This window comes from Marmota monax, unplaced genomic scaffold, assembly GCF_021218885.2.
Source record: "Marmota monax isolate L192 unplaced genomic scaffold, Marmota_monax_Labrador192_F-V1.1 WCK01_AAM20220418_F8-fsc00021, whole genome shotgun sequence".
In the NCBI taxonomy this organism is placed as follows: Eukaryota; Metazoa; Chordata; class Mammalia; order Rodentia; family Sciuridae; genus Marmota; species Marmota monax.
Window position 1 is genome coordinate 22,989,978 of NW_026695228.1, and position 25,408 is coordinate 23,015,385.

At 45.5% G+C, this 25,408-nt stretch overlaps 1 protein-coding gene across 1 annotated transcript; it reads right to left on the minus strand.

The window, feature by feature from the left end:
• Positions 1-12,061: 12,061 nt before the first annotated feature.
• Positions 12,062-19,823, minus strand: Tektl1 (tektin like 1). The gene is made up of 7 exons (XM_046436634.2): positions 19,254-19,823; positions 18,003-18,107; positions 14,134-14,332; positions 13,591-13,757; positions 13,377-13,472; positions 13,170-13,283; positions 12,062-12,584 (listed from the first exon to the last, which is right to left on the minus strand). The coding sequence occupies exons 1-7, from the start codon at positions 19,821-19,823 to the stop codon at positions 12,324-12,326; spliced, it is 1,512 nt and encodes a 503-aa protein (XP_046292590.1). The 3' UTR covers positions 12,062-12,323.
• Positions 19,824-25,408: the final 5,585 nt, after the last annotated feature.

Consider the following 25,408-nt stretch of genomic DNA (forward strand, 5'->3'; position numbering starts at 1 on the left):
GGAAAGCAGCAGGAAAGGGGGCAGCCAGAAAGTGATCCAATGCTTGAGCTGAGCCAAGTTTTCTGGGGAGTTCCTCCTCCATATCACTGTGGGAAGCAATGACTTAATTGCAATTAGTGATGGCTGTGGTAGTCGTGCTATTAATGAGGCATGAGATGAAGATAAAAGAATCATTATCATAAGTTCTGGCCATGAACAAGCAGAAATGGCATTTGTGGTTATTTTTGCAACGAAGTCACTAACATGGTTTTTGTGTTCAGAAGTGGGTGAGGGAAGCGGTGGGAAAGAACTAGCATGAGGGAATCCAGCAAGTACGGGAAAGGGTGCTTGTGTGGAAAATTACTGCTGGAAAAGCGATTCCAGTGGCATTTCTTGCACAAGACCATTTCTCCACAGAGGGGTGGAGCCAAATTCTCACTGCTGTCAGCAACATACCTACTGATAGGACATCTTGAATCTCAGGGGGATCTACGGAAAGAGACTGAGGTGCAGGACCTGAGAAGCCAGGAGAGGAAAGGTCCATGTGAAATCAGATTTTTCAAATGCTGACTTTATGAAAGTCTCCCCATTGTGGGAAAGAGATGGAGCTGCTTGTGCTGAGAATGCTTAATAGTTCGGTGGTGTTCTTTCTATACTGGGGAATGTTTTGAGGTAGAACTTCCTCTTTCCTCCCTCCTTCCCTCCCCCCCTCCTTTCCTTTTTTTTTCTTTGAGGTGCTGGCGATGAAACCCAGGGTCTCCGCCTTGGGGGCAAATGCTCTCCCACTGAGCTGCACCTCCAGACCTTTTTATTTTTGGAGACAGGATCTTGTTAAGTTGCCCAGGCTGGCCTCAAGCTTGTGATCCTCCGGCTTCAGCTTCTGGAGTAGCTGGGATTACAGGCATGTGTCACCCTGCCGGGCCACCTCCCTTCCTTTCCTCCTTCTTGCTTACAGTTATTGTCTGACTACTGTGTGACAGTCCTGATGGATATAAAAGATAAAAAAAAAAAAAAGTCACAGTCATTCTGTTACCTGATTTCAGAAGTGACATCTCCTCACTTTTGTCATGTTGTTATTCACGGGAAGCAAGTCACTGGGTCAAGAAGGATGAGACCATACAGATGCGACTACCAGGAGGTGGGGACCCCGGGGAACAATGTCGGAGGCTGCTGACCACAAAAGGAATGATGTCACTTGCCACAACATGGGTGGATGTGGAGGACCTGGTGCTAAGTGAAATAAGCCAGGCACAGAGAAACACCTCAGGTGTGATCTTGCCTATGATTAGAATCTAAACCAGCCAAACTCAAAGAAGCAAAGAATAGAAAGGGTGCCAGGGATGGTGTGGGGAGGGGAAAAGGGGAGATGGTGGTCAGTGTGTAAAAAGTCTCAGGTTAAAGATGAATAAGTCCTGGGGATCTAGTGTACAGCATGGGGCCTATGATTGATGATCCTTTATTGTATACTCAAGAATGAGCTATGCTGGTATGTTTTAGTAAACCTTTTAAAATCAACATGTATGGATTGTACCTATCAGTTCAGTGTAACATTTACATGCAGGCATATAACACACACTGATCAAATCCTACTTCCTTTTCCCTACCTTCTTCCTTCCTAATGAATGGGTACGATGGATCTCATGTTAAGTGTTCTTACCTCAAAAGGAAAATAAGACAGAACAAACAAATGAGGTGGAAGGAAAATTTGTGATATTGATTGTGCTGATGGCTTCCTGGGTGTATACTTATCTCTCCGTATATCAAGTTATAAACATTAAAAATTTATAGCTGATGGATGCCAATAATACCTCAATAAAGTGGTTTAGAATATGATGAATTGTCTCAAAAAATTAGTAGGCTTCAGGCTGGGGCTGTAGCTCAGTGGTAGAGTGCTTGCCTAGCATGTATGAGGCACTGGGTTCAATCCTCAGCACCACATGTAAATAAACAAACAAGTAAATAAAACAAAGGTATTGTGTTCATCTACAACTAAAAAAATAAGTTAGTAGGTTTCAGTCTGTTGTTTTTTGGTTAGTTCCAATGGTTAGGAAAAACTATAGCCAAAGAGTTTGTCTAAATATACTTAAATACTTAACATGCTTGAAATACATCTCTTCAAATTTTTCCAGCAGAATTTTATCTCCTTCTATTTTTTTCTTTCTTAAAATTGGGGTAAGATTCATAAAACATACAATTTACACTTTTTAAAAATTTATTCATCTATTTTTTGGTGCTGGTGATGATTTAACCCAGGATCTCCTCCGTGCCAGGCAAGCATTCTACTACTGAGCCTCACCCCAGCTGGAATTAACCATTTTAAAGGCAACAGTCAGTGACATTTACTACACATGCAGTATTGCACAACCACCATCTATTTCTAATTCCAAAACATTTTTATAACCTAAAAATAAACATGTGCTAATAATAAGAAAATAATTTCAACTTCAGAGTTGACCCTGAGAGGCACTTAATTTTGACACAGTGGAGTACTTCTTTGTCATGGCAGGGGGCCTGTCTTGTGTCCCGTGGGACACTAGCACTATCTGTGGCCTCTACCCACTAGATGCCAGCTGCATCTTCCATGCCCCATTGTGGCAGTCAAAAATGTATCTAGGGGGTGACTCAAAATGGGTTTGGGAGGGAGAGCAAGGGAGGAAGATTACCTCTAGATAGGGAATAGGGGTGGGAGGGAAAGGGAGGGAGAAGGGGAATAGCAAGGATGGTGGAAGGAGACCTCATCATCATACAAAATACGTGCATGAAGACGTGAATTTGGTGTCAACATACCTTATGTATAATCAGAGAAATGATAAATTATTGTATAATGGTATATTAAGAATTGTAATGCAAAAAAAATGTATCCAGGCATTTCCAAGTGTCCCCTGGGGGACAGAATCACCTCTGGCTGGGAACCACAGTTTTAACCCTCTGTGAGACTCCGCAGCACAACCTCTTTGTACTTGATTGCTTCTGCATCAGAAGTATCCCTTCCATGGTTAGACATGTACCTATCTAATGGGACAGGCTCTCTTTTTTGGGGGGGATGTAAATGTTTTGGAATTAGATAGAGGTGATAATTATAAAACACTGTGAATGAACTAAATGACATTAACCTCAAAATGGCTAATTTTATGTTATGTGAATTTTACTTCATTAAGCAAAAAAGCATAGGTCCCCCCGCCCCCCTTATGGGCACTTTCCTGCAGGCCAGACACTGGGGCAGATGACATACAATATTCCCTCAATGGATCCTCGCAGCTACCTGCTGAGAGAGGTGCTTTTGTAACAGTGGTCCCTTCACCTTCTGAATAGAACCCTCATTCCTCTAAGGTTTATTTAAAAAAAAATTTTTTTTTCTCTCTTCTCCTCTCTCCCCCTCCCTAACAAGATTAGGCAGACAGTGTTCTCTTTTCTTCCCCTAGTTAACTGCCCTTGAACACACCCACTCCAGGAAGGAGATGCCTGCTGAGGATCTGGGAAGTGAATACCTCCCAAATTAACAAGTGAATCCTAACAAGTCATGGGGTACCCTGGGACCCCCTGCCAGAGCACACCTGGAATGTAACCCTTGAAGTTCCTATAAAACCCCCCTGTCCCTCCTGATAGGGAAAGTCACAGCCTTTGGGACTGGAGTCTCCTGTGTTTCTTCTTTGCTAGTAAAGCAAAAAACCTTCTTTTTCCTTTTTTTCTCAAAACAGTGTCCATTGGCATTGGCTGGCATTAGGGACAGAAACTGAGCTTTCGGTTACACTTTAACCAACCTCAGTTTTACAGGTGAGAAAATGGAGGTTAACAAGTGAGCTTAAGCAAGATGTCTGAGGCAACACAGCTAGAAAGGGTCAAGCTCATATCTGCTTCTCTTCCCTGCAGATGCTGGATTGCTTCACAGCTCTGCCAGTCTCTTATTTTTTCAGGAAAGTTGGAGAGATAATAAGGAAGGCAGCATGATTGTGGTGAGTCAGATGGTACCTTACACAGGGATTTTCCAATTCTCAAATGTAAAATTAGTTAATGCAACAGTCCCAGAAACATGCTGCAAACTTTAGGTTAACTTCATAATGTATGTATTTAACAAATATTTAACCAACGTCTGCCGTGTGTCAGGTACTCAGAATACAGAGGGATCCAAGTAAAACTCTGTGCCTCCCTATTGCAGATATTTTGGGGGCCTCATCCATATCTTCTTGGCACTATTTCCATACTGCAGTGATTTCCTATAATTTTAAGTTGCCTCAGCATTCATTTAGAACATGAATTTAACTCTCATCCTAGAAGCAGGGCTCAGTTACCCTCGACAGTTTCCAGTTCTCCATTTCCTCTCAGGTCATCTGTGTGGCCATTCCAGACACCTGCCTTAGCCACCTCCTGCTGCCCATGTCCCTACCTAATAGCTAGATACGGCTACTTGATTCACTCTCCTGACCCCACTCTCCGCATGGATTGTACAGCTACATGGCCACCACCTCAGTCACAGCACGACCTCCTGGAACTTGTGCCTGCTTGCTTTTGCATCACCAGCTAAAACTCCCTGCAGAAAACCTGTTTGGATAGCATCCCGTACCCAGTAATGGCAGTGGTCCCCCAGTCCCTCTGTCTCTCTCTGTAGCCCCTGACCTCTGTGGGTATGGTGCCCAGATGTGCTATGTACCCCAGCACCGTTAAGTAATAAAGTCTTCATTTCCAGCTCGTGTCTCTCCTAATCATTGAAAGAGTGTTCTCCAGCTTAAAGATCCTAAATTAAAACTTGCACACTGGCTTTCCCAACTGCCAGTTTCAGAAACTCCCAGCTTGAGAATTACCTCTGGCCACCAAAGCTGGCTTGGCCCATGAAAAGGGCAGGTCAGAAATAAACTCCAGTCCCCTGGGAGCATCACTCTCTGACTGACTGCAGTTAGTCAATATATATCCCAGCTTTCTTAGTCTTTGGTTAAAATAATCCAGACACGTTTTTCACACTACCTCTAGAAGTCTCTAGGAGGACTGAGCCTCAGTACCTATAGTAGTAACTTATCTAACACCCCTTTCTGACCACCTCTCTTCTCTGTATCACTGCTCTGCTTCTGTACAGGAGACTCCTGGGACTGCCTTCCAGGCAAACTTCTTACACTTGAATTCTTATTTTGGGGTTTGCTTCTAAAGCACTCTAAACCAAAGCTGTACTTGCAGGGATCCTATGGTCACTGGGTGTCCTGATCCTTACAGCTTGTGAGTGTTAGCTTATGTGGCCAAAGGGACTTTGTAAGTGTGACGGAATTAAGGATCCTGAGATGGGGAGGTTATCCTGGATCATGCAGGAAGGCTCAGTATCATCATAGGGATCCTTATGAGATGCAGCAAGATGGCTGGTATCAGAAGGGAATTGATACAAGCAAAGAGCCAGAGTCGGGGAGAGGCTTTAAGATACTGCTGCTGACTTTGAAGATGGAAGAGGCAATCAGCCAAAGAATGCAGGCAATCTCTCGAAGCCGGAAATGGCCAGGAAATGGGTTTCTCTAGGAACCTCCAGAGGGATCACATCCCTGTGAACACCTTCATTTCAGGCCAGTAAACCCACTTTGGCTTTCTGGCCTCCAGAACTTTCTTAAGGCATCTATTTGTGTTGTTTTAAGCCAGTATGCTTGTGGTAGTTTGTTACAGCAATAATAGGAAACTTATTCAGAAGTGAAAATGGCTGTAAGTTGAAGTGTTGGGTGGAGGGAGATTGCTGAGATTGGGAGAGCGAGCAGGTGTAGGTCGGTTATGTGGCCTCATGGGCCACAGTAGAACTGTGTGGTAGGAGCAGTGGGTGCCGCTGGGGTGGAGGTGGCAACTGGTCTGCTCTGTAGAGTAGAATGGCTGCCCTGACTAAGATGTGCTCTGCAATGTGGACAGAGATGGCAGCTGGAGAACCAGACAGGGCGTTGTTAGGACCGTCCAGTCAAGAGCTGATGGTGGCTTGGACTAAACAGTGAGTGGGGAGTAGAGCAGGAGATGGAGGAAAACAGATGAATTTAAAATTGGTATACTCTGGTTGCCGCAGGTGGTTTGCTATAGTCTGGATGTGGTTTGTCCCCTAGGAGTTCATGTGTTGGAAGCTTGGTCCCCAGCATAGTGATGCTAAGAGGTAATGGGACCTTTAAGAGGTATACCTGGTGGAAGTCCTTAGGTCATTGGGGGGCATGCTCTTGGAAGGGATTAGGTAGCTCTCCTGGGATCCTGAGATCTAGTACGAGTTGTTCTAAGAATGAGTCCAATGCCTGAATCCCTCTCTGGCTTCCTGTCTTGTGATGTAATCTCTTGTCTGTGCATGGGCCATCTGCCACGAGATCCTTACTGGAGCTGATACAGGTGCCATGCTTGCGAACCTCCAGAACTGTGAGCTGAATAAAACTCTTTATAAAGTTGCCCAACTTCAGGTACTTAGTTATAGTATTGATAAATGGACTAAAAAGGGGTGCAAATAAAGCCTTCTCTTCATGCGTAACACGGTGTGTGGTCTTAGCCCATGCTATTGAATGATTTTGGTCAAGTGACTAAAGGAATGAGATGGATTGGGAGATGGATGTGCCCACTATCTAAGGAGAAAGTTGCAGGGCCAGATTTTGGGTTTCATGGGCCCGAGGTACTTTTACTTTTGTGGGCCACTTTACCTATAGAAAATCTTTAAAAATTCAAAGTGGCAGTGACATAGCCCACACAAAGCCTCTGGAGTAGTTAAAAATCATAGCCAGAAAGTAGAATGAAAGTCACCAGGGGCTAAGGAAAGAGGGAATGGGTATACAGTTTTCATTTTGCAAGATGAAAAGCGTTCTGGAGATGGATCGTGGTGATATTGTCCACCAATGTGAATGTACTTAAAGCCACTGAACTGTAGTCTTAAAAATGACTAAGATGATAAATTTTAAGTTATGTATATCTTATTACAAAATGAAAAATTGAAAAAACCTGCATCACTATAAAGAATATAATCTGGGCTGGATTTTAAAGTTTTGATAGTTTTAACATTCATAATTTTACATAATGGAATATATCATGTATATGCAGTATAAGATACATTCATCATATTTATTATTTACTCATATTTTTCTTCTTTCAAAAATATTAGAATGAGCAGGGCACTGTGGTGTATACCTGTAATCCCAGTGGCTCAGGAGGCAGATCCCAAGTTCAAAGCCAGCCTAGGCAACTTAGCAACTTTCATTTGTGTGCCCAATGCACAATTCAGTCCTGGGGATCTGGCAGCAGAGAATGGATGCATTTCAACATTGGTGTGTATTGGGTGCTCCTGGGGAAATGCAGCTCTCTAGACCTAGCCCTCTGAAATTTAGCTTCTGTAGGTCTAGAATGTGGCCCAGGAATCTGGATCCTGGTCAAGCACTCTAGGTGTTCCCATGCAGAGGATGCCTGGACTATTCTTGGGGATAAGAAACATCACCAATTTTTAATTTTATTTATTTATTAACATGTATTAATTACACACATTAATGGGACTCACATGGATGGAATGTGCATTGATAAAATCCAACAATCCAACCACCTTTTCCCACCTCCTGCCCCCACCCCTCCTAGTCTCTAGAAATCACTACTTTAGGTTGACCTTGTTTTTAGTTTCTACATAGGAGTGAGAATACATGGTACTTACCTTTCCTTTTCTGGTTTATTTCACTTAACAAAATAATCTCCATTTCCATCCATGTGGCTACAAATGACAAGATTCCATTCTTCTTTATGGTCGAATAATATTTCATTGTGCACATGCACCACATTCTCTTTTTCCATCTGTTGACAGACACCGACCGATGTGATTCCATATCTTTACTATTGTGAATAGTGCTACAGTAAGTGTGAGTGTTCAGCCATCTCTTTGATATGCTGGCTTCATTTCCTTTGGATTTATACCTGGGGTGGGATAACTGGATCATGTGCTAGACCTATATATATATACATTTTTGAGGGTCCTCCATGCTGTTCTCTATGGTGGCTGTACTTATTTGAATTCCCATCAACACTGTCTGAGTTTCTTTTTCTCCATATCCTCACCGGCATTTGTTATTTTAGTTTTCTTGATGATAGCCATCCTGGCTGGGGTGAGATGATATCTCATTGTAGTTTTGATTTGCATCTCCCTGATGGCTAATGATATTGAGCATTTTTCATGCCTTTGTCAGACCTATCTGTAGCAAAACCTTCCCACAATTACTAGCACCTTGTATTTCTTCTTTTGAGAAAAGTCTACTTTGAGTAGTTGCCCATTTTTAATTGGATTACTTATTTTTCATTATTAAGTTTTTTTGTGTTCCTTATATATTCTAGGTATTTACCATCTGTCATGTAGTTGACAGATATTTTCTCCCGTTCTGTAAGCTGTCTTCACTCTCTTGATTTTTTCCTTTGCTGTGCAGAAGCTTTTTAGTTTGCTATAATTCCATTTGTCAGTTTTTACTTTTGCTGCCTGTGCTATTAGCCATGCACACAGTCTTTAAACTTCAGGGGTAGCCCCATGCTTGCTGGGTGGCATACACAAATCTTGCCACTGCTCTGAGACAATTTCCTCTTTTCTCACGTGGGGATGACGCCCATCTTATGGTGTCCCTGTCTGTTACTGAGAGCCTGAAGCTCATGCCTGGGGAAACAGCTGAAATCTCAGCTCTGAGGCAATGCAGGGGATTGTGCAAATGCAGATGGGAGTACTACATGAGCTGTGGTGAACTGGGGGCTGAGTCAGCAAGGACAGGGGTGGCAGGCTCCAACCTACAGGGCAAGGCACTGCTTGCAAAAACAGCATTTGCATCCCCACGCAAGGTTTCTGGGAATCAAAAAGGGAAAAGGTGCCTGCAAATGGACCATCCCTGCTCCAGGAAGAACCTGCAATAGACTCAAAAGCCATTGGGTGGTTCTACCCATCGGGACACCAGCCAAAGGAGGGAGCGGGTAGAAGCACTTAATCTCCAGCACCCACACCGCAGCAGTGCAGAATTGGCTGTTTGCTTTCCTAACTTCCTGTTTGCTTCTTGGTTCTTTCAGACCTACCTGTAGCAAAACCTCCCCACAATTACTAGCACCTTGATACTGAGTTTTCCTTTAATGTTTTCCTACCCACTACTCACATCTTTGTAAATATAGTCATTTCTTATTATTCATGGTGACTATGTTTCTTAAAGTCCCTGTGAACATTCAGTCAGTAAATATGGAACCATGGCTCCTGGACAGATGCTGGGGCAGGCTCCTTTGAGCCTCTGGTCACACTTTTTGTCAACTGATCAATACATAACCTTGTTTTATGTGTTTCTGCCAAAAGACAACTTATTTAATAGACATTGTTGATGCATTTAGGGTGAGCTCACAGCCAGCAGCCATATTCTCATGCTTGAATGAATCTTCACCATCATGCATATGTTTTGTTTCCTAAGGAACACCACCCCCTCTTGTACTTAGGGACATTAGGCAGCAGTAACCCTGGGGGCATTTTAAACCCTATTATCTGTAAAAGCATAAAAAAAGCAAAGCACACTTCAAGGAGGACCCTTGGCTCAAGTGAGGGCTGAAATAAGCAGGCGGAGCATCACCTGGTTTGACCCCAGCTGGGGGACGTGCATGTCGTGTGGTTAAGCTTTCTCAGGGCTCTGTGCATGCCCACAAAAGCACCATGAGGATTGATTTTGAAGTTACAAAAAAATTTTAGTGAGTAGGTGAATTCCCAAAGATGGAGTCTGCGATTGGTGAGGATGGACTGTCATTTCTTTATTAAACATCTTCAAATCAAGCCTGCCATCTACTTCTGGTTGCTCTGTAGATTGGTACAGGGAGGAAGGGCCTGAAGGAGAGAGACTGGTGAGGAAGTCTGAACCCCAGGGAGCCCCCATGGCTCTCAGTCTGTGGGGTCCCTCTTGAGATGAGGGAGTTGGCCGTGATACTCAGTGATTCAGAGTCAGAGATAGTGGGTTTGAGCCCCAGATTTACTCTCTTTGCTGTGAATTTCTCCGTCCAATGGCATAGTTTACCCCATCTCCACATGGCTGTCATGAGGCCCAATGATCCTGGTCCAGGCTTGCAGTGGGGAGCAAGGGAAAGGTGTGGGGTTGTAACAGGGACCTAGAGAGGCTGCCTTTGCTAAAAGCAGTGACTCTTTCCTTAGGCCTTTAGGTGTCCCATGAGTAACTAAAAGGATAAAGCTTGGCCCCTGTGCCTGCATTTTATATCTCTGTCTCCTTTATCACCTTAAACTTTGTGGCACTGCTCAGCTTTGCACGTAGGCATGTTAATCCTTTAAGGAGTGCTCATCTAAAAACTAGTAATACAAGGTTTGTTAGCCCTGAATTTATCTAACCTATCTCGTCTCTCTCTTCAAGACTGAGAAAAGATTTGTAGAGACGTTTGACTGTCAGGTTTTATAGCCTCAGACTCCTGGGTGGGGCCCAGAAGTCTTCAGTCATTGTCTGACACCTTCGAGGAACAGCAGGAGGCAGGCACATCACCCCACAGTGATGCTGTCACCAAGCCGGAGCAGTCCTCTCATGATCACCGGTGATGGATAAATGTCCTGAGCAACAAGTGGGAATTGCTCCCCTCAAGCCACAGGACTTCTCTAGAGCTTCCTTGCAGAACCAGGACTGAACTAAAGATCAACATGACCACAGTTTGACCAGACCAGACCAGACCTCTCGCCCCCGGATCCAATTATTCTTCTATTTAAGCCAAGAGCTCCATCAGCACCCTGAAGACAGGGCTCACATGCTGAATCTCCCTTTGCCTCCCCTACATGGCTTTACTGATTAAAGTTCTTTTCCTGCTTTTCACCATTACCTTTCTGTTTGCCGTATAGGAAAATGGCCAGACCTGGTTTGTTGGGACTCTGGGAGTCAGGCCTCTGGCCTAGGACTCTGGTTACAGAGTTTAAAGTTTGCCTTATCCCTTGTTGACCTTGTAGCCTGGGACAAGTTGTAATATCCTGTAATATTCTTCATTTTACAGGTTATGTTTCTGAACCGTCATTTCCTTCTCTGTGAAATGTGCTGTGTCCATGTGACTGGCTGGCTTTGCTAAAAAGACACCAATATTCATGAGGGCCATTCTCCCTTGGGCACTGCCAGCTCCATAAGGAGGGACACATTTGGCTTAGTTCTTGCTACTCCGGCACACAGCAGTTCCTTAGGAAATACAAGTTTCCTAAGAAATTAAGAAATACAAGGAAATACAAGTTGCCTGGGCGTCTGTGGGGATTGGTTTCAGTACCCCTGTGGACACCAAAATCTGCAGGTGTTCAAGTTCCTTATACAACGAGGTGAGGTGTTTGCACACGACATTATCCTCCCCCACACAACTCTTCTGTAGGCTTTCTATCACCTAGATGACTTAGAATACCTATCACAATGTAAATGCTATAAAATAATCATGATATTATATTGTTTCAGGAATAAGGACAAGGAGAAAGTCTGCACACGTTTAGAACAGACATTTTTTTTTTTTCTGAATGTTTTTGATTCAATTTTGGTTAAATCTACAGATGCAGGACACACAGAGATAAGGAGGGCTGGCTGTGTTTGTGGTTGTAATGAACACCTCCTTTGCTATCTATATCACACCCTGGAATCTGCTTGGAGACAGCAGATAATAACCACAGGCTTAATATGAAGAGTTCTGTGAATTATGACTGGAGGAAAGGAGGCAATCAGGGCAGGCTTCCTGCAGGAGGCCACCCTGGGGCCTCAACCAAAAGAATCAACTACAATCTCAGCACCTGGTTCAAGGCCTAGCACTTTGTGAAGTGAATACAGATCAGATCTCAGGGGAATTCTGCTTAGAGTGCAGCCTCTGGAGTCAGTGATGAAAATCCCGGCTTTACTATTTACTGTGTGACCTTGGGCAAGATGTTTAACCTCTTGGGTGCCTCCATTCTCCCAACTGTAAGATGGAGATGCTAATAACTTAAATTCACTCACCATTGCTATACGCAGAAACGATGCTACAGGTCTTACCCATATGAACTCACCTCTTCTTACCATAAGCAAAGGCGTTCCTGTAATATTCTTCATTTTACAGGTTGGGGAGAGATCACCAAGGGACAGCATCTTGCCCAAGGCCAGGCAGCTTAAAACTGGGGAGCCAAGACTTGAATACTTATAATCTGGCCACAAATCTGTTCTGCTAACTACCAGGATGCACTGTCTATAATGTGTTGTATAGTATGTAATTGACATACAGTAGGTATCTAATAAATGACAATTGGTATCTTTAATTATAATTCTGCTATAAGGCGCTTGAAGGAACAATGAATCAGAGGGGAGAGAGGGCCACGGTGCTGGGAGCCTGCTCTCCCAATGGCCCAGCCCGCACAGTCAAGCCAGCTGGGGCTGGGGGCCTGCACGTCACTTGGGGGCCGCGTTGGACTCGGTGGACTCGCTACGCGGCGGCGGAGTGCGCGGGTCCCAGTTATTGACCAGGCGTTGCGCCTGCTCGAAGTACACATGTGGGTGCCTCTGACGAAGACGCAGGCGAACCACGTTGTAGTCCACGTCGTGCCCGATCTTCTTGCAGTTGAGGCTCCAGGTGAGGTCATCGCGCGTGGCGAGCAGCTCCTTTAGGTTCTTTTCCGCGTGCGTGATATGGCGCTGCAGTTTGTCAGTGCCCTGGAGAGGGGGCGGGGCCGTGCTGGGAGACCGCCAGCGGAGCCGAGAGCATGGCGCTACTGGGGTGGGCTGACACACCTAGGCCAGGTGTGCGTGTGTACCGAGAGCAACTGAAGAGGGGGCGAGTCTCAGATGGGGGACGGGGGGGGGGTCCGTCACACTTGGCCAGGTGTGCAGGTGGAAATGCGCGGTCTGGGAAGAAGCATAGCTGAGAGGGGCATTTAGTTGCGGGGTTGGGGGAGAACTGGACTGGGTGTCCCTGAAAAAGAACCCGCAATGGGTTGAACCGAGAAAGGGAATGCACCTGGAGAGTGAGAGAAGGGACGGACCTGGGATGGGGAATGCACCTGGGCATGGCGTGCAGGAAGGAGACCGCACAGGCCCGGGATGAGCGAGGGGGGGGGCCTCATCTTGGAAGACAGGGGTTGAAAGGACTGTAGGGCCCCCTCGTGGATAGAATAGAGGCTGACCTGGGTGAGGGGGTCTTACCAGTTCAGGTGTGCTTGAGGAAGTAGTCTTACCTGGGTGGGGCCATGCCTAGCCGGGGCAAGGCTGCGCATAGGAGGGGACGAGGAGGCGGCGTACCTGGACAAGGCGCGCGGCCTCGGGGAGTTGGGTGCCGACGTGTTTCTGGTGCATGAGAACTAGAGGTCTGTTCAGTTTCTCTCGAGTCGCCAGGTGACTTTTCGACAGAGGACCCTGTCGGAGTTAGGTGTGCGGAACACTGAGTCTCAGTCGACCCCGGCACCGCGTCCCGTCGCCATCCCGGTAGACCTTTTCCCTAAACCTTACCTTGATGAGTCCGCGGGTGACGTCCATCTCTTGGTTGAATTTCGTGCACCGGTGGATAGTTCCCCTCATTAGTCCTAACGTCATATTTATTCTTTCCTGGGGGTGGGGAATTGAAGCGGGATCTAGCTTGCTCTCTGTCCCACCTCCTCCCACCGCGGAACTCTTCCACCCCCGACCGCAGCTGCCACCTCCCGGCCGCGCTGGCAGCGTGCACCTTCAGTTCCAACGTTTCGCGCATCTTCTGCGCCAGGGAGGCGCACACACGGTCGCTTATTTGCTGCTGTTGCTTCTGGATGTCCGTCTCATTCTTTGCCATTTCTGCCAAGGTGTCCTTGGACTCCATCAACAACCGCTTAGCTTCGTACAGCGCGTAGGCGCACTCTGCCAATGCACCGGACAAGCGCTGGTGGGCGCGGAGCTGTCCTTTCCCAGATACTAGCTTTCTGCATCTTTCTCTTCACTATTCTTAGGGGGTAGTGGGCCAGGGGGGCTTACTGAGGGGTTGGAAGAAAGTCTAGGGGAGGGGCTGTTAGTGGGGATCCTGAATGGCGTCTTGGGTTGGTTTCCTTAGAATTAGAAACTGAGTAACTGAGTGTGGGGAAGATGTCCAGGGGAAGAAGCTAAGCTAGATGCGCTGGGCAAGACACTGGCTTGTTATTCCCCAGGGAACTGGGCAGCTAAGTGGGTGAAAGGGTGCATCAGTAGTCAAAAGGCACCATGGCACCCACTGTTGTGCACTCCTTCCTGTGGAGCCTACCTGGGGTAAAGGTGCCCACAGGGTCAGGAGGAGGCGTTTTCAGGCCCTGAGGACGCGGGGTAGGGGCGCGCGTAAGGTCCACCCACGAGTAGCGGCCGGCCTGCTCCAGAACTTTATCCAGCGGCTGGTTCATGAGTTCCACAGCCTGGAGCCTTTCCTTGCAGTAGAAACCCAGAGCATCGCGACAGGAGGCCAGAGCCTGGGGTCAGTGAAGAGAAAGCGGAGTGTGAGCTGGGAGGTTGAGGTAGGTGGCCCAAAGTGGTTTCTTCGCTTCGGGGGCGCCAGACCGACAGGCTGCAAAGCGTTTCTGTCTCTAAACTAATCCTTTCCAGTTTTTTTTTTTTTTCCATTTTTCTTTTTTTTTTTTTTTGATGCTAGTAATTTAATCCAGGGCTTTGCACATGCTAAACACTTGCTGTACCAGAAGGCCACACCCCCAGCCTTTCCTTCAAGTCTTTTTTTTCCCTTATAAAATAAAATTCTTGTAAAGGATTTTATTTATGGAAATATTTTTTGACTGAATTTATTTCCTCAAAGTTCCAGAGAAATATTTCCTTTATGGAATCGCTTAAAAAATGACATGTATTTTTCATGAAAAAAGATTTTTTTCTCTTTGGTCTACATCACACCATTCTTCAAGGTTCACTTTATTTTTCACTTAAATTTTTATTTTAACTGACCAATAATGACCACATATATTTATGGGATATATATATATATATATATATATATATATATATATATATTTAACCTTTCCATCACCATACATACTTATTTTTTTTGTAGTGAGAATACTTAAAATCACAGATTTAAGTGTTTTACCCTAGCTTTATTGAAGCAAAATTAACCCATATAAACAAATATATAATATGAACAACTTGTTTTTTTTTTTGGCCTTTTGCAGTGATCCAACCCAGGGCCTTGGGCATTCTAGGCAAGCGCTCTATCACTGAGCTACATCCCCAGCCCCACAGGAGAGTTTTAAGTAGTTGATTAAATGACTCCACAGGGTTTGGCAACACCAGTTTGTTGTTATTTTGAGGCCTGACTTCATCAAAACAGAGGTCTTTTTGCTTATGTATACAGCCATATAAACACCTCCTCCCATCCAGATGCTGTATAGAATCTTTCCACAACCCTGTAGCCTTTTCTGCTTCCCTTCCCTCTCTAGCTCTACTAAGCTAACTTAGTTTTTCCTGTTCTTCAAGGGGTTGGTAAGCCACAGCCTATTTGCCTGGTGGCCTGTTTTTGTAGGTAAACTTCTGTCAGGACAAGGCTATACAGGCCCATTCATGTGGGCAGGGCTCTGGCCATGTTCTTCCCACGGTGGTCATGTTGAGTGGTTATGACAGAGAACGTAGAGTGTACAAGCCTGAAAGTATTTAACATTGGTGCTTTGGTGAAAAGCTTGCTGAATCTAGAACTTCATTATACTTGCAACACACATCACATACATATGAATTATGGAATCACATAGTGACTATTTTTATGTTCAGCTTCTTTCTCTAAATATGTGATCCCTTTGGCATTCATCCATTTGAGTAATAACATAGACCTAAAACGTCTTTCATTTGTTAGTTCAAATGTTCATCAGGCTCTAATGTGTGATGGACAATGTGCCAGCATGTGGGGATGCAGTTGTCAGCAAATGGAGATGCTCTGGCCAGACCTGGTTCCTACCTAAACGAAGCAAGAGTCAGCATATGCAGAGCAGATTGTCTAGCAAGAGGATCAGAGGAATGGGGAATTGTCCAAAGGGGCACATGGGATCAAGAGAGATGGTTTTTTTTTTTTTTTAAATTATAAGGGCTGGGGATGTGGCTCAAGCGGTAGCACACTCACCTGGCATGCGCGAGGCACTGGGTTCCATCCTCAGCACCACATAAAAAATAAAATAAAGATGTTGTGTCCACCGAAAACTAAAAAATAAATATTAAAAAATTCTCTCTCTCTTTAAAAAAATTATAAAATAGCTGCAACACAAAATTTGCCATTTTAACGAACTTATGTGGACAGTTCAGTGGCATTAAGTCTGTACACAATGTTGTAAACCATTGCCACTGTTCATTTCCAGAACTTTTTCATCGTCCCAAACATTTGTACCCCTTAAAGGGTAACTCCCTGTTTGTTCACTGGTGGGAATGAACAAATAGGAAGGAAATATTGATGATGTTGAAGAAGGTGAGTGCAGAGGTAGATGGGATTAGACTTGCTTCTTGGTATCTGCAGAGGATTGATCCCAGGATCCCCTGCAGATACCCAAATCCACAGATGCTCCAGTCCCTTCTATACAATGGTGTAGTATTTGCATTTAACCTATGCTCATTCTCCTATAGACTTTAAATGATCTCTAGGTTAATTATAATGTCTAAAGCAATGTAAATAATTGTTATATGGTATTGTTTAGGGAAAAATGAGAAGAGTCTATGTATGTTCACTACAGATGCAGTTTTCTACTGCTTTTGGTTGAACCTGTGGGTGAGAAACCCACAGTTACAAAGGACAATCCATACGGGATTGACAGGAACAACGAGAAAGATTTCTTCTGGCAGCTTCTATTTCTTGGGGGCACTGAAGAGTGAGGAAGGAGTAGGGTGTTGGAGAGGTCTGAAAGAAGAGGAGGAATGAAATAACTTGCACAGTGGGATGGCAAGCCTTCTAGTACCATGGGAAAGCTCTGCATGTCAATTTGAGATTTTAAGTTGAAACAAGGCTGCTTGGCGGTGAACATTTTTCTCCAGCAACATTCAGCCCATGTCTTCTCCAGTGTTGGGTGTCTGTTTCTAGCTGCATCTTTTTATACCTTCCTATTTCCCATTTTCTCTTTTGAACACATCCCTCCTGGGTCAACCTTCATGGTCTTTTCCCTAATCTGTTTCTGGCTTCCTGGAGGAGGGACTTTTCAGGAATCACTATTAAAGGAATATAATGGTGATTGGGGTGTGCGCAATTGATGTTCAGCACCATGGACAGCACCACACCAGCCCCCCCCCCCCCCCCCCACAAGCCTCCCACTCCACCATTAACCCCCAGGGCAAGGCCAGCTCTGGTCTGTTCACTGCCTTGTCAGCCATACGGGATTGACAGGAACAACTAGTGCCAAGCACAGTGCCCATGACAGTAGGGCACTGGATTAATATTTGTCAAATGGATGAATCTAAAGTGCACAAAGCTAACCAGCTGATCTTACTGGCCCAAAGGCTTCCTGAACTCTGGATTCTCTCTCACCTTCATTAGCATCCTCATAAGGAAATTCCTGTTGCCAAGAGCAAAGAATATAGGGAGAGAAGGTGTCTGACCAAGTGTGAAGAGCTAGCTAGACTCAAGACACTTGACCTAGAATCATAGCCCAGTCACTGGCTGGCTCTGTGCCTTGAGGAAGTCATCTCTCTTTGAGTCTCAATTTTACCATCTCTAATGAGGGATTATAGTTTCTGTTTCCCTGGAGAGTTTTAAGGAGCTCATTCAGTGATTACTTAGGGTTTGGCACACAGTGGGTGTCTATTATTATTCTGAGGCCCAATGCTGCCCTCTCTCAGGACCTCCATTTTTCCACTTTTCAAAGTGGAAATGTGGGGCTGGGGAGCATAACTTGCTCAGCATGCATGAGACTCCGGGTTCAATCCCCAGCACTGCAAAACAAATGAACAAAAAACTAAAACAACTGAAAAACGAACCAGAAAACAAAAACAGGAAAAAGAATACAGAGAAAAAAAAAGTCAAAGTGGAACTGTGATGAGTGTCAGGTAGTGTGGGTTGAAGGATTTGTTGCTGTTAACAGTCTCCAAAGTCTGTTACAAATCCCAAGAGCAGTTCATCCATTACCGATCCCTCTCCAGCCCCTCTAACTTGGCCCCAGGTCTCCTAACCTTGAGTAGAGTTTCTGATTTTTCCATATCTGTCTCCATTTTCCTCTTCAAGACCCTCAGTTCCTCCTTCTCCCACGTAAGCATGCTGTCAGCTTTGTCAGGGATCTAGACAACAAGGTGAGAAGTGCTTTCACCCTCAGGAGAGGGCTGAGGGTGATCCCTCCTTCTGGAATAGGAGAAGCTCTGCCACCCTTATAAACTCCAGGCTTGGAGGATGGAGTTGGGGCCTATCTCACTCTATCTGCAAAGACTTGATCCTTTCAGGGACTCCTACTTGCCGGGGTTATCTTCTGGAGTTTGGGGTTGGGAGCTTCTTCCTTTTATAGATAAGAGCCCAGTGAGCTGGAATGGGAGTGACTTAACTTGAAGGAGGGTTGTTCTCACTCTTTGAGAATAGGGGCCACTTCCTCAGTGATGGTCTCATCCCTTAACCTTGGCTAGTATTGAAGGGATCTCATCATATGGATGATGGCGATTTGCCATTTTGGGGTCTCACTGTTTAGATCTGAGGGCTGGAACCTGGAATCTCATCTATCAAGCAAGGTCTCATTTCTCCCCAGGGTGGTTGGGTTTTTTCCCACCTTTAGTGGGTAGGGGTCTGGCATTTTACTTTAGGGGGAAGATTATGGGAGGAATGGTACTGGGGGGGGGCGTCTCACCATTTCTCCCTGGCTGGGGTCTTAACTCTTGGTGCAGGGTCGGGAATTTGATGTATCAGTCTGTAGATAGGACTGTTCCCAGGGCCTGGGGGAAGGTGTTCTCAATTCCTAAGCCTGGAAGCTTGGGTTTTATTTCACATTTTGAGTCGAGTTTCATTTGGGTGAGACAGGTCAGCTGGGGATGGAGGCGTTTTTCACTGGGTTTAGGTGGATTAAGGGTCTCACTTGGCATGGGGGGCTGGTGGGTGGTTTTATGCCAGGGCTGGGGGTTGTGGATTTTACTCTTTGGGAAGATTTTTTTTTTCTTTGAGTCTGATTCAGCGAGGCCATCCTGGCTGGGGGATTGGAATAGTTTCCCTCTCTTGGGGAAAGGTTGCTGAGAATCTCCTCCCTTTGGGTGGGTCTCACTCCCTGTGACTTGGGGGCTTAGGCATTTCACCCTGGGGGTGTGCTCATCTTATGCCTCTACTCACTATAGAGTTGGGACACGGGGGATATTCTCTTTGGTATGGGGGAGGTTTTTCTCAGGCTGAATACCCTGGACCCGAAGCTTCAGCTTTGCCACTAGCTTTGGTGGTGGGGAGGGTCCCACCTTCTCAGACTTGGGTCGGTAGCCCCTCAGTTTGACGCTTTGCTTGTTGATAAGCAGGCCCTTGCGCACTTCGCTGAGCCTGACGTCCGTTGCCTCGCGCTGGCGCAGCAGCAGCTGCAGCTGCACGTTGATTTGATGCTGGGCGCGGCCGAGGCGGGCGGCGGTGAGGCGCGCCCCGCGCGCGTGTGTGAGCACCGCCTCGGCCGTCTGCATGGCGCGCGCGTCGCGGTGCAAGGGCAACGGCAGGCGAGCATACCACGCCGGGGGCTTCATCTTGCTTTTCCACAGCGTGACGCCCTCGCCCGGCGGTGGCTTCTCTACGGTGCCGCCACCTTTGAGCATCTCCACGCGGAAGCGCCAAGGCTCGATGTAGGCGGCGCGGCAGAGGTGGTGCGCCATGTGCGGGTCCCGCACACTGTCCTTGGGTTGCCACATGGCCACTGCCTCTTGCCCGCAGCGGTCGGTCAGAAGGTGCGCCTTCCGCGATTTGGCTAGTGCCTCCTCGCGCCATTCTGGGGCTCCAACCCGTGAGTCCTCGCTGGGCTCAGCTGCGGGTAGCAACACCGGCATGGTTCCTATTTGACGCCTGGGCCTAACCTGGAATCTCCACGGTAGAGGCGCAGGGACCACCCTCTTCCCGCCCCGCCCTAACCACACAACTCTTTTCTTGTGGAGCCAGTTAATTGAGAGCGTCCATCACCATGGCGACAGGGACAACGGCGCCCTTGGAGTTCCATTAGTGGGGGAAGGGAAAGGCAGCGGAGCGGGGTTAGGGTTTGCTCTGGAGTCCAGCAGAGGTGCCTTGGAATTCTGAATCCTGGAGAAAGCCAATCTTCTCCTTCTCCTCATTCTCTTCTTTCTCCCTCTGTTCCTTCTTTTTGATTTTGGAAAGAAGTAACGATATCCCTGTTTGCCCTCAAAATGATGTTGCATTAACAAAACCATAAGGAATCCACCGAAAAACTATTGCTACCAATAAGTTCAGCAAAGTTGAAGAACATAAGATTGGCATACACATGTCAATTATGTTTTTATTCACTTGCAATGAACAATCAAAAAGTGAGATTAAGAAGCATTTCCATTTATAATGTAATATAATATAAACAATTCCATTTATAATACCATCAAAAAGAATAAAATACGTTGGAATAAACACTTTCCAGCAGTTTGGCCCTTCTTCCAGCCTCTGAGGCCATCCTAAGCTCATTCCCACGTGAAAGTTTAGAACTTGCTGTTCCTTCTGCAGGGAGCACTCCCTTTCATGTTCTTCCCGTGGCTGGCTCCTTTACAACCTAAGAAGCTTGCTTAAATATCTCCATCTTAAAGTGGCCCTTCCTTACCACAATGACTAAGCCTCATTTTCCCCATCACTCAGGATTTTTAGTGCAAGCTACAGAAACAGAAAAGAATAAGAGGGGCAAAGAAGAAGGAATGAACACCCCCGGCTTTGTAAAACCAAAGGGCCATTCAGTAATGGGGAGGAATGAAGTTTGCAACCTCCATGCTAGAGGTCTGTTACCAGGAAGAGAAGGACGCAGGCAAACTTTGGTGATGGAGGCTTATGTGTTTAACATAGTTATCACTTGCCAGAACCAATGGTTTCTGGCTCAGCTGTCTTCATGAGGTCAAGAGAGTGTAAGTTCACTATTCTGGAATTAATCAATGTTCAAATTCTAATTCTGATTCTTTAATTAAAGTCTCTTAACCACTGCTGCGTTTTCTCATCTGGCAACTAAGTTAATGGACATGCGTTAGCACAAGTGGAGCATCTGCTATCAGGGCTACCATAAGGCAAGCATTGTGCAGGTGCTTAGCTTTCTTTTTATTGGTTGGATGGAGCTATTCCCAAACAAGGTGGTGCAGAGAGGGTTTTCCCAGAGACAGCTCACGTGAGACAGCCATCCTCACTCAGCCATACACCTTTGTTGTTCATTCTGAGGTCCCTCTTTCCTGACTAGAAGATCCTATTGTCTTGGTTGGCTGCCTGTTGTACCGAGCACCTCTGTCAGGAAGACATTGCATCAGCTTACCCAGAGACACTTAAGTTAGCTTTCTCATGCCAGGCCTATGCAGGAGGACTTTGGCTTCCAGATGACCCTCTGGTGAAATTCATTGGGGCTATAGGTGAGGGTGAGTTCTCTGCCATTTTGACATTGTATTGGTTCAACACACTTTTAGTACATAATGCTGTTATCTGAGCACTGAAGTGGGTACAGACCATTGCTCAATCTTGCCAACTTTTCATTTTCACTTCCCAACCCTGAGTTTGACTCTGTGTCTACTCCCCCAAACTCACCTCTCCTTCCTGGCTTTGACAGCCCACTTTAGACACTTCTCCAGCCTGACATGTGTCCCTGCATTTGAGGCACAGGTGAGCTCTCTTCTGCTCATGGGTCAGCAGGTGTCTGGAAGGAACCACTGATCATGGGGCTGAGATGAGCTTTTATTTTCAGGAGATTCAGAGATCAAAAATGGTGACATTTGAGGGCTGCGGTTGTGGCTCAGTGGTAGAGCACTTGCCTAGCATGTGTGAGGCACTGGGTTTGATTCTCAGCACCACATACAAATAAATAAAGGTCTATCAACAACTAAAAAAAATATTAAAAAAATGGTGACATTTGAAAAATGCTCAGAAACATGGTGTGGTCCAGCCTCTGAAATCTGTGGATTCCATATCTCTGGACTCAGCTATTGTCCAGGGGAAAATCACATCTGTACTAAATGTGTACAGACTTTTTTCCTTGCTGTTGTTCCCAAATAATACAGTATTTCAACTATTTATGGAGACATCTACATTGTATTTAGTATTTTACATAATCTAGAGATGATTTAAAGTATATAGGAGCATGTGGGTGGGATCTATGCAGATACTATGCTATTTTACATAAGGAACCTGAGCCCCTGATGATTTTGGTACCTGGGCGCATTCTGGAATCAATCTCTATAGAAATGGAGGGAGACACATAAGCCTGAGGCCTGGGAAAATGTCTCATTATTTTTCAAGACCCAATTTCTTTCTTAAGCCAACAAAATATTTTTTGTTATGAAAGTAATATATATATACACACACACACATTATATAAAATGTGTAAAATACAGAAAACCATAATAAAGAAAATAAGAATTATTTTAAGCTATACTGTCCAAAGATACCTATTGTAAACATGCTCATGTAATTCTAACCATTTCCCTATGCATGTGTGTGTACACATCTCCCTTCTCTCAACATACTGAAGCCTAAATATATTTAACTCAGGCCAATGGGAAATCATATTAGTGCTCTGATTTTTATAATAAAGGACACTTTTTGGAAATTCTTTCTTGCAGTTGTCTTTGCTGGGGCTGTCTGTTCTATATAATGACTCATGTAAAGTAGGGAACTGAGTTCTATCCTGGGGTGAATTGCAGGATAGATGAGGAAGGAGAACCTTCTAAAACTCCTAGTTGTTCTTTTCTTTCTTTTGGTATTACATGGAGATGCCCTTTGCTCTGAAATCTTGGCAGGTAATTATCAGAGACCCCTTTTTAGGTTCCCCGATGTCTTCCCTTCTGGGGCACAAGGTTCTACTTTTAGTAGGTGCCCCCCTTTCTCTTGGAGATAATCACATCAATTGGTCTCTTGTTCCAGGGGGATATGACCTAGAATCCATTCTGTCTTTGAGAAATGAGGTCGCTTTCCTGGTGGAGGTGTCAGGAGACAGTGGGAAGCCCCAGGCTGTGAAGGGAGGTCCTTCCTAGTCACCTCCTTCAAAGGTGGTGACTGTGCTGGTCAGTGAGTGATCAGGGCTGGTCCCCCTGTCTGTAACCCCGTCAGCCCACTGAAATGACTCAGGCAAATGTCCTTTTCCAGTTGGCAAATACCATTTTTTTTTTTAGTCCCATTCCAGTGACCTGTAAGTAGCATTTGAAACTGAGGAACTCCTGAGACTTGAATGCCCTCCCCCCTGCCCTGTCACACCATTTCCCCCACTTCTATGCTATCCTTCATTAGCTGGCCTTTTGCCATCCACTCCTCAATATAGTGTCCTTTAGGTGAGATGGTCCATCCTGATGACTCCACATGACCCCCACCTTCTGGTCTTCATACCTCCTGTGCAATCTTATCCGAACCCTTGAGTATGGACCTAATGACTCACTTATCTTTTTTTAATCATTCTGTTTCATTTTAGTTTTTTAAAAATGTAAAATGGATTTATTTTTTAAAAACACACAGTAATTGTACATATTTGCAGAGTGCAGTATACTCCACGCGTATATTATGCAGCTTTGGAATCGCAGCGATTAGCATTTCCATTGCCTCAATCACTCATCATCATGTCTTTGTGGTGAGACCATTTGAAACACTTCTAGGGATTTTGAAATATGCATCGCATTGCTGCCAACTCTGGCCATTTGACTGGGTAGCGGAACAGCAGGGCTTATTTCTCCTCTCCAGTTTTGACTTTGTACCCGTTGGCCCGCCTCTCCTCATCCCTTTCTCCCCACATCCTCCCCGTTCTCTGGTAAACTCTATTCTGTTTCCTGTTTCTATGTGAATAGCTCTTCCAGATTCCACATAGGAGTGAGATGGTGTGGTATTGGTCTTTCTGTGCTGGGCTCATTCCCCAGGGACTTCAGACTTGTAGAATCTAGCACATGAGATGGGATGCCAGTTCTGAGATTAGCAGAGATCATGGCTTCTCTTGCTCATCTCTTGTTGTTCTTTTTCTTGCTCAATCTGAAGGAAGCCATTCACCTTGTTGTGAGCTGCCCTATGCAGACTCCCTTGTGGCCAGGAACCACGGGCAGCTTCTGGCTAACAGCCAGTGAGGACCAAGCCCCACAGCCTAGTATCTCATGAGGAACTGAATCCTCCACATCCACATGAGCAAGCTTGGAGGCAGATCCTTCCAAAGTTTACCTTTGAGATGAAACAGCTATCCCAGCTGATGTGTTATCTGCAGCCTGGAGAGAGTCCTCCAAGCCAGAGGACCAAGCTAAGCTGTGTCCAAATTCCCAACACACGGAACCTATATATTGTAGTCAGTATGTGTTAAGCTGTTAAGCTTGGGATTATTTGTTACACAGTAATAGCCAATTCATGCAACAGGTTCCCACCCTCCATTTACTTCTTTTTCTTCACTTTTCTCCATCAGTGGACTTGGACATTTCTTTTAGGTTAGGAAGACTGTGGCTTTAAGACCCAGTGGGTGATTCAGTGAGGTGAGCTTCAGGTTTTTTAGAGCATCCAAGTTTCTTACCTTGAGCTACAGAATTCCATTTTCTCACACCTGGTACCTGTCCATCTTCCTTCCCAATTCACCACTCTCTCTGTCCTTGGTGATTCTAGAGGTGATTTAGGGTTGTGTGTCTCCGAGGGTTCAAATGTTGGAGGCTTGGTCCTCAGTGCCATGGGTTGAGTTGGTGGGCACTTTAAGAGACTGAGACCAGTGTGGAGTAATTAGGTCACTGGGGGCACTGCCTTCAGAAAGGATTGATGTAGTTCTGTGGAACCCCAGCTAGTTACTTTGAGAGAGGGTTGTTTGTTTTATTTTATTTTGAGAGAGAGAGAGAGAGAGAGAGAGAGAGAGAGAGAGAGAGAGAGAGAGAATTTTAATATTTATTTTTTAGTTATCGACGGAAGCAACATCTTTGTTTGTATGTGGTGCTGAGGATCGAACCCGGGCCGCACGCATGCCAGGCGAGGCGCACTACCACTTGAGCCATATCCCCAGCCCAAGAGAGGGTTGTTTAAAAGAGCAAGACTGCCCTCTCTTCATTTTCTCTCTGGCTTTCGCTCTTGTCATGTCACCTTTTCCTCTTATGTGCCATGCCATTTATGATGGCATCTGCCATGATGTGACACATCCAAGGGTCCCTTACCAGAGGCTGAGTGAATGGGGCTGTCTGATCTTGGATTTTCAGCCTCTAAACCTGTGAACTAGATAAACCTCCTTTTTTTAAATAAAGTACCCAGCCTCAGGTATTTCGTTATAGTAATAGAAAATGGGCTAAAACACTCACCAAGCTTGTATCTCATAGTATTTGAAGTTTCTCTCCCTGACCAACCCCAAAATGTTCTTCCTTCTCTGGGATGTTCTTACTCTGAATTTCTATATGGCTTATTCTGTCTGAACTTTAAGGTCTCTTTTCAAATATTATCTCCTAATGGGCCC

Bases quoted from the DNA above. Each gene is read 5' to 3' on its own strand.
- Tektl1 (XM_046436634.2), bottom strand. From the start codon at position 19,823: ATGCCGGTGTTGCTACCCGCAGCTGAGCCCAGCGAGGACTCACGGGTT. The intron at 13,473-13,590 runs GTGCACGCTGCC...CCCCACCCCCAG, and splicing joins GCGAAACGTTGGAACTGAAG to GAAAGAATAAATATGACGTT. The intron at 13,284-13,376 runs GTAAGGTTTAGG...TAACTCCGACAG, and splicing joins TCACCCGCGGACTCATCAAG to GGTCCTCTGTCGAAAAGTCA.